Source organism: Hypanus sabinus, unplaced genomic scaffold (assembly GCF_030144855.1).
Source record: "Hypanus sabinus isolate sHypSab1 unplaced genomic scaffold, sHypSab1.hap1 scaffold_358, whole genome shotgun sequence".
In the NCBI taxonomy this organism is placed as follows: domain Eukaryota; kingdom Metazoa; phylum Chordata; class Chondrichthyes; order Myliobatiformes; family Dasyatidae; genus Hypanus; species Hypanus sabinus.
The window spans coordinates 294,933-304,305 of NW_026781256.1; the positions used below are offsets into that span (position 1 = coordinate 294,933).

Sequence of the window (9,373 nt, forward strand, 5' to 3'; positions counted from 1 at the left end):
CCCCATTCTCCTGTGGCATCTCTCTGCCCCGTCCCCTTTTCTCCTGTGGGATCTCTCGTCCCCGTACCCCAACCTCCTGTGGGATCTCTCTGCCACATCCCCCTTCCTACCGTGGGATCTCTCTTCCCCGTCCCCCATCCTCCTGTGGGATCTCTCTGCCCCGTCCCCCTTTCTCCTGTGGGATCTCTCGTCTCCGTCCCCCAACCTCCTGTGGGATCTCTCTCCCCTATCCCACTTCTTTCTGTAGTATCTCTCTTCCCCATCCCCCTTCCCCCCCGTGGGTCCTCCCTCCCGCCTCCCGCTTCCCCCCCTGTGGGATCCCTCTCCAACGACCCCAATCCCCCTGTGGGATCTGACCCCCGAGTCCCCCTTTCACCTGTGGGATCGCCCTCCCACGTCCCCCATCCGCCTGTGGGATCTGACCCCCGTGTCCTCCTTCCTCCTGTGGGAACTCTCTGCCTGGTCCCCCGTCCACCTGTGAGATCTTCCTCCCCCGTGCCCCACTTCCTCATGTGGGATCCCTCGGCGCCGTCCCCCTTCCCCCAGTGGGACCCACCACCCTCGTCCCACTTCCCCCCTGAAGGAGCCCCCTCCCCCGTCCACCTTCCCCCCTGTGGGATACCCCTCCCCCGTCCCTCTTCCCCCTGTGGGTTCCCTCTCCCCTGCCCCCCTTCCCTCCTGTGGGATCTCCCTACCAAAGTCCCCCTTCTCTCCTGTGGGATCTCTCTGCCACATTCCCCATTCCGACCGTGGGATCTCTCATCCCCGTACCACATCCACATGTGGGATACCCCTCCCCCATCCACCTTCCCCACTGTGGAATCCCTCTCCACCGTCCCCCTTCCCCTTGTGGGATCTTGCCTCCCCCGTACCCCTTCCCCACTGTGGGTTCTCACACCCGCCTCCCAATTCCCCCCTGTGGGATCCCTCTCCACCGTCCCCCTTCACAGTGTGGGATCTCCCTCCCATGTCCCCCTTCTTCCTGTGTGATCTCTCTGCCACGTCCACCTTCCCCCCTGTGGGATTTCTCTCCCCCGTCCCCCATCCTCCTGTGGGATCTCTCTGCCACATCCCCCTTCCTACCGTGGGATCTCTCTTCCCCGTCCCGCTACCCTCCTGAGGGCTCACACTCCCCCGTCCCCCTTCCCCCCGTGGGATCCCCCTCCCCCGTCCACATTCCGACCGTGGGATATCCCTCCCCCTTTCCCCTTCCCCTGTGGGATCTCTCTCCCCCGTCCCCCTTCCCCACTGTGGGTTCTCCCTCCTGCCTCCCCCTTCCCCCCTGTGGGATCCCTCTCCACCGTCCCCCTTCCCCCTGTGCGATCTGACCCCCGAGTCCCCCTTTCACCTGTGGGATCGCCCTCCCACGTCCCCCTTCCTCCTGTGGGATCTCTCTGCCCACTCCCCCGTCCCCCTTCCGACAGTGAGATTTTCCTCCCCCGTCCCACTTACTCCCGTGGGATCCCCCTCCCCCACCTCCTGTGGGTTCTCCCCCCGCCTCCCCCTTCCCCCCTGTGGGATCCCTCTGCACCGTCCTCCTTCCCAATGTGGGATCTCCCTCCCATGTCCCCCTTCTTCCTGTGTGATCTCCCTCCCTGTCCCCCTTCCTCCTGTGATATCTCTCTACCACATCCCCCTTCCTACCGTGGGATCTCTCTTCCCCGTCCCACATTCTCCTGTGGCATCTCTCTGCCCCGTCCCCCTTCCTCCTGTGGGATCTCTCGTCCCCGTCCCCCTTCCCCCGTGTGGGATCTCCCTCCCGTCCCGCTTACTCCCTTGGGATCCCCATCCCACATCCCCCTGTGGGATCCCTCTCCACCGTCCCCCTTCACCCCTGTGGGATCCCTCCACCGTCCCCATTCCCCCAGTGGGATCTCGCTCCTTCGTCCCCCTTCCCCCCTGTGGGATCACTATTCCCCATCTCACTTCCAGCTTTTGGGATCCCCCTTCCCCCCTGTGGAATCTCCCTCCCGCGTCCCTCTTCACTCCTGTGGGATCCCTCTCCACTGTCCCCTTCCCCCTGTGGGATCTCATTCCCCCGTCCACCTTCCCCCGTGGGATTTCCCTCCCGTGTCCCCCTTCACCCCTGTGGGATCTCGCTCCCCCGTCCCCCCCCGTGGGATCTCCCACCCACGTCCCCGTTCTACCTGTGGGATCTCTCTGCCCCGTCCTCCGTCCACCTGTTGGATCTCTCTGCCACGTCCACCTTCCCCCCTGTGGGATTTCTCTCCCCCGTCCCCCATCCTCCTGTGGGATCTCACTCCCCCGTCCTCCTTCCTCCTGTGGGATCTCTCTGCACTGTCCCCTTTCCTCCTATGGGATCTCTCTTCCCCGTTCCCCTTCCCCTGTGGGATCTAGCACCCCCGTGCCCCTTCCCCACTGTGGGTTCTCCCTCCCGCCTCCCCTTTCCCCTCTGTGGGATCCCTCCCTACCGTCCTCCTTCCCCCTGTGGGATCTGCCTCCCACGTCCCCCTTCTTCCTTTGGGATCTACCTCCCCCGTCCACCTTCCCCCTTGTGGGATTTCTCTTCCCCATCCCACTTCCTCCTGGGGGATCTCACTCCCCCTTCCCCCTTTCTCCTGTGGGATCTCACTCCCCCGTCCCCCTTCCCCACTGTGGGTTCTCCCTCCTGCCTCCCCCTTCCCCCCTGTGGGATCCCTCTCCACCGTCCCCCATCCCCCTGTGCGATCTGACCCCCGAGTCCCCATTCACCTGTGGGATCGCCCTCCCATGTCCCCCTTCCTCCTGTGGGATCTCTCTGCCCACTCCCCCGTCCACCTGTGGGATCTCCCTCCCCGTCCCCCTTCCGACAGTGAGATTTTCCTCCCCCGTCCCACTTACTCCTGTGGGATCCCCCTCCCCTACCCCCTGTGGGATCTCTCTTCCCCGTCACCCTTCCACCCTGTGGGATCCCCCTCCCCCGTCCACCTTCCCCCCTGTGGGATCCCCCTACCCCTCCCTCCTGTCGGATCTCCCTCCCCCGTCCCCCTTCACCCCTGTGGGATCCCTCTCCACCGTCCCCCTTCCCTCCTGAGGGATCACTCTTCCTCATCTCACTTCCCGCTTTTGGGATCCCCCCGAGGAATCTCCCTCCCGCGTCCCTCTTCCCCCCTGTGGGATCCCTCTCCACCGTCCCCCTTCCCACTGTGGGATCTCATTCCCCCGTCCACCTTCCCCCTGTGGAATCTCCCTCCCGTGACCCCCTTCACCCCTGTGGGATCTCGCTCCCCCGTCCCCTTCCCCCCTGTGGGATCTCTCTCCCCCGTCACCTTCCCCCCTGTGGGATCCCTCTCCACCGTCCTCCTTCCCAATGTGGGATCTCCCTCCCATGTCCCCCTTCTTCCTGTGTGATCTCCCTCCCTGTCCCCCTTCCTCCTGTGATATCTCTCTACCACATCCCCCTTCCTACCGTGGGATCTCTCTTCCCCGTCCCCCATTCTCCTGTGGCATCTCTCTGCCCCGTCCCCCTTCCTCCTGTGGGATCTCTCGTCCCCGTCCCCCAACCTCCTGTGGGCTCTCTCTGCCCCGTCCCCCTTCCCCCGTGTGGGATCTCCCTCCCGTCCCCCTTACTCCCTTGGGATCCCCATCCCCCATCCCCCTGTGGGATCCCTCTCCACCGTCCCCCTTCACCCCTGTGGGATCCCTCCACCGTCCCCCTTCCCCCAGTGGGATCTCGCTCCTTCGTCCCCCTTCCCCCTGTGGGATCACTCTTCCCCATCTCACTTCCAGCTTTTGGGATCCCCCTTCCCCCCTGTGGAATCTCCCTCCCGCGTCCCTCTTCACCCCTGTGGGATCCCTCTCCACTGTCCCCTTCCCCCTGTGGGATCTCATTCCCCCGTCCACCTTCCCCCGTGGGATTTCCCTCCCGTGTCCCCCTTCACCCCTGTGGGATCTCGCTCCCCCGTCCCCCCCCCCCCCCGTGGGATCTCCCACCCACGTCCCCGTTCTACCTGTGGGATCTCTCTGCCCCGTCCTCCGTCCACCTGTTGGATCTCTCTGCCACGTCCACCTTCCCCCCTGTGGGATTTCTCTCCCCCGTCCCCCATCCTCCTGTGGGATCTCACTCCCCCGTCCCCCTTCCTCCTGTGGGATCTCTCTGCACTGTCCCCTTTCCTCCTGTGGGATCTCTCTTCCCCGTTCCCCTTCTCCTGTGGGATCTCGCACCTCCGTGCCCCTTCCCCACTGTGGGTTCTCCCTCCCGCCTCCCCTTTCCCCTCTGTGGGATCCCTCCCTACCGTCCTCCTTCCCCCTGTGGGATCTGCCTCCCACGTCCCCCTTCTTCCTTTGGGATCTACCTCCCCCGTCCACCTTCCCCCTTGTGGGATTACTCTTCCCCATCCCCCTTCCTCCTGGGGGATCTCACTCCCCCTTCCCCCTGTGGGATCTCTCTACACCGTCCCCCTTCCTCCTGTGGGATCTCTCTTCCCCCGTCCCCCTTCCTCCTGTGGGATCTCTCTTCCCCGTACCCCTTCCCCCTGTGGGATCTGACTCCTGTGTTCCCCTTCCTCCTGTGGGATCTCATTCCCCCGTCCACCTTACCCCGTGGGATCTCCCTCCCGTGTCTCCCTTCACCCCTGTGGGATCTCGCTCCCCCGTCCCCTTCCCCCTGTGGGATCTCACTCCCACGTCCCCGTTCTTCCTGTGGGATCTCTCTGCCCCGTCCTCCGTCCACCTGTTGGATCTCTCTGCGACGTCCACCTTCCCCCCTGTGGGATTTCTCTCCCCCGTCCCCCATCCTCCTGTGGGATCTCACTCCCCCGTCCCCCTTCCTCCTGTGGGATCTCTCTTACCCATCCCCCTTCCTCCTGTGGGATCTCCCTCCCCCGTTCCCCTTCCCCTGTGGGATCTCGCACCCCCGTCCCCCTTCCCCACTGTGGGTTCTCCCTCCTGCCTCCCCCTTCCCCCCTGTGGAATCCCTCTCCACCGTCCCCCATCACCGTGTGGGATCTGACCCCCGTGTCCCCCTTCCTCCTGTGGGATCTACCTCCCCCATCCACCTTCCCCCCTGTGGGATTTCTCTTCCCCTTCCCCCTTCCTCCTGTGGGATCTCACTCCCCCGTCCCCCTTCCTCCTGTGGGATCTCTCTACACCGTCCCCCTTCCTCCTGTGGGATCTCTCTTCCCCGTACCCCTTCCTCCTGTGGGATCTCTCTTACCCGTCCCCCATCCTCCTGTGGGATCTCCCTCCCCAGACCCCCTTCCCCCCGAGGGATCTCGCTCCCCCGTCCCCCTTCCCTCCTGTGGGTTCACCCCCCCCGCCTCCCCCTTCCCCCCTGTGGGATCCCTCTCTACCGTCCTCCTTCCCCCTATGGGATCTGACTCCCGTGTCCCCCTTCCTCCTGTGGGATCTCCCTCCCACGTCCCCCTTCCTCCTGTGGGAACTCTCTGCCCCGTCCCCCGTCCACCTGTTGGATCTCCCTCCCCCGTCCCCCTTCCTCCTGTGGGATCTTCCTCCCCCGTGCCGCTTTTTCCTTTGGGATCTCCCTCCCCCGTCCCCCTTCCTCCTGTGGGATCTCTCTTCCCCGTCCCCCTTCCTCGTGTGGGATCTCTCTGACCCATCCCCCATCCTCCTGTGGGATCTCTCTTCCTCATCTCCCTCCTCTACTGGGATCTTTCTTCCACATCCGCTTCCTTCTGTGTCTTTCCATCCTTTACCTTAGGTGATGTCTCTTCCTGCATCTCCCATCGACATTTCCCAATTCTCAAATCTTCCTCACTGTTTGACTTCTCCCCTTCACACCTGCCCTTTCCGACTGTCTCACGTCAGGAACACTTTTCTAACCATTAGGGAATGAGAGAGAATATGTGGAATTTACAGTGTCACACCGACAGACGAAATTACTGACATTTGGTGAATTCATTGGAGCTGGGCAGTGAGGGACATTGACAGTGATGGGATCTACGATCAGTGAATTACTGAAGGGTTTAATGTTTCCTGAAATATCCGGGTGAGAGAAATGCCCTCAGACGGACGATTTTAATCACAATGTTCATCAATTTGTCTGTTTGTGTTTAGACTGAACAATAATAAACTGGGGGATTCAGGAGTGAAACTGGTGTCTGCGGCTCTGAGGAACCCGGAGTGTAAAATACAGAGACTGTGGTAAGTACCAGACTGTGGGAGATTGTGTTTACAGTCACTGGGTGTCTGACACTGAACATTAATTTGATCAGTAATTGTGTTACTGATAAACACTGGGGATTTGTACCGTCTCCTGTCTCTCTGTGTCCTTCACCCTCACTCTCTCTCATCTCCAGGCTGTGGGATGTCGGTCTCACAGATTCTGGTGCCGAGGATCTCGTCTCCGCTCTCAGTACAAACCCATCACTGACGGATCTGGACCTGATATCAAACTCGCTGACAGACGAGCCTTATAATCTTCCAGATTCATATCATTACCTAGTTTTTGAACATTTTGGAAGCTCTTCTTTTCTTCTTGACTAGATTTACAACAGTCTTTGTGCAGCAGGGATCTTGTACCCTACCATCCTTTCCATGTCTCATTGGAACGTACCTACTCAGAACCCCACGCAAACATCCCCTGAACATTTTCTACATTTCTTCAGTACCTTTCCTTGAGAACATCTGTTTCCAATTTATGCTTACAAGTTCCAGTCTGATAGGCTCATAGTTCTCCTTCCTCCAGTTAGAGGTTTCCCTAGCTTGCCTGTTCCTATCCCTCTCTAATGCTATGGTAAAAGAGATAGAATTGTGATCACTATCTCCAACCTCTCCATGATGTCCTCCTTTTCTGTAGCCGTGACTCTGTTTCTGATCAACAGTGCCATGTCCCCACCTCTGTGGCCTCCCTCCCTGTCCTTTCTGCAACATCTAAAGCCTGGCACTCGAAATAAACATTCCTGTCCCTGCACCATCCAAGTCTCTGTAATGGCCACCACATCATATCTCCAAGTACTGATCCACGCTCTAAGCTCATCTGCTTTGTTCACAACACTCCTTGCATTAAAATAGACACACCACAAACCATCGGTCTGAGAGCGTCCCTTCTCTATCACCTGCCTATGCTCCCACCAGCGCTTCCTCCAAGTCTTCTCTATTTATGAGCCAACCTCACTCTCCGCCATCACTTCATTTCAGTTCCCACCCCTCCCAGCAATTCTAGTTTAATTTCTCCCCAATAGCCTCAGCAAACCTTTCCACCAGGATATCGGTTTCCCTGGCATTCAAGTGCAACCCGTCCTCTTTTTGCAAGTCACAGATGCTCCAAAGGAGGTCCCAGTGATCCAGAAATCTGAATCCCTGCCTCCTACTCCAATCCCTCAGCCACGCATTCATCCTCCACCTCGGTCTGTTCCTGTACTCACTGTCACATGGCACAGGCAGTAATCCCGGGATTACTACCTCTGCCGGTCCTGCTTCTCAACTTCCTTCCCAACTCCCTGTCGTCTGTTTTCAGGACCTCTTCCCTTTTCCTACCTATGTCACCGGTACCAATATGTACCACGACCTCTGGCTGTTCTTCCTCCCACCGCAGGATATCTTGGACGCGTTCTGAAACATCCCGGACCCTGGCACCTGGGAGGCAAACGACCGTCCGCGTTTCTTTCCTGCGTCCACAGAGTCGTCTATCTGGCCCTCAAACGACAGAGCCACCTCTCACTGCTGTCTTCCTCTTCCTTTCCCTGCCCTTCTGACCCACAGGGCCACTGTTGCCTCCACCAGGTGGGCTGTCCCCACCCCTCTCCAGCAGTACTTGACCAGGGGTACTTATCGTCAAGGGGAATAGCCACAGGGGTACTCTCTAGTACCTTCCTCTTCTCCTGACAGTGACCCACTTCTTCAGTCTCCCGTGGCCCCGGTGTGACCACCTGCCTGTAACTCCTCTCTATCACCTCCTCGCTCTCCCTGACCAGACGAAGGTCATCGAGCTGCATCTCCAGTTCCCTAACTCGGTCCCTAAGGAGCTGCAGCTCGACACACCGGGTGCAGATGTTGCCGTCCGGGAGGCTGGGAGTCTCCAGGATCTCCCACATCTGACACCGAGCACATAAAACCAGCCTCACACACATACTCTCTGTCTGTATTGTAAACAGATAACCTACCTCGCCTCGACACTTTATCGCCGAAGCCCCGTTGAGTCAAAGCCTTCCTACTCTGTCTCCCGTTCCTCTGACGCTCGCTCTGTAAATCTGTCTTCCTTTTAAACTCTTCTCGCTGTTCTCACTGGCCGACTTGCCCAGTCGTGCTGAATAAAAAAATCAGTAATTGTGTTCCTGATAAACACTGGGGATTTGTACCGTCTCCTGTCTCTCTGTGTCCTTCACCCTCACTCTCTCTCATCTCCAGGCTGGACAATGTCGGTCTCACAGATTCTGGTGCCGAGGATCTCGTCTCCGCTCTCAGTACAAACCCATCACTGACGGGGCTGAACCTGACATCAAACTCTCTGACAGACCGATCTGTCCCCGCTCTCCGCCGCCTCATACTGACCCTCCGGAGTCTGAAGCTGATCTGGTGAGTGTTTTGTGTTAATGTTCAATGTGATAAAATATCAGCGGATCCGCGGGTTTTCTGGTGATATTTGTCTGTTAGTGTTGTTGAAAAATTAACCCCGGTCCCCTGTTACTGACACTGTTGTGTGATCTGTTTATTTCATCTTTATTCTCCCATCTGTTCAGGCTGGGGGGGAATCGGTTCAGTGAGACCGGGATGAAGGAACTGAGATCTCTGCAGGAACCCAGACCCGGACTGATGGTGGATCTGTGAACATCTGAATGTGGGGAATCGGTTCAGTGAGACCGGGAGGAAGGAACTGAGATCTCTACAGGAACCCAGACCCGGACTGAGAGTGGTGGTGTGAACATCTGAATGTGGTAAATCGGTTCAGTCGGACCGGGAGGAAGGAACTGAGATCTCTACAGGAACCCAGACCCGGACTGAGAGTGGATCTGTGAACATCTGAATGTGGGGAATCGGTTCAGTGAGACCGGGATGAAGGAACTGAGATCTCTGCAGGAACCCAGACCCGGACTGAGAGTGGATCTGTGAACATCTGAATGTGGTGAATCGGTTCAGTGAGACCGGGGGGAAGGAACTGAGATCTCTACAGGAACCCAGACCCGGACTGAGAGTGGATCTGAACATCTGAATGTGGGGAATCAGTTCAGTGGGACCGGGATGAAGGAACTGAGATCTCTACAGGAACCCAGACCCGGACTGATGGTGGATCTGTGAACATCTGAATGTGGTGAATCGGTTCAGTGAGACCGGGATGAAGGAACTGAGATCTCTACAGGAACCCAGACACGGACTGATGGTGGATCTGTGAACATCTGAATGTGGTGAATCGGTTCAGTGAGACCGGGATGAAGGAACTGAGATCTCTACAGGAACAGGAACCCAGACCCGGACT

General features: G+C 58.8%; 1 protein-coding gene across 1 annotated transcript in view; it reads left to right on the forward strand.

The window, feature by feature from the left end:
- Positions 1-8,479, forward strand: part of LOC132388596 (NACHT, LRR and PYD domains-containing protein 3-like) — a 74,009-nt gene extending 65,530 nt beyond the window's left edge. Inside the window, exons 8-9 of the mRNA XM_059960970.1 lie at positions 6,016-6,102; positions 8,308-8,479. Of these exons, the coding sequence (XP_059816953.1) occupies positions 6,016-6,102; positions 8,308-8,479 (259 nt within the window). The remainder of the gene's footprint in view (positions 1-6,015; positions 6,103-8,307) is intronic.
- Positions 8,480-9,373: the final 894 nt, after the last annotated feature.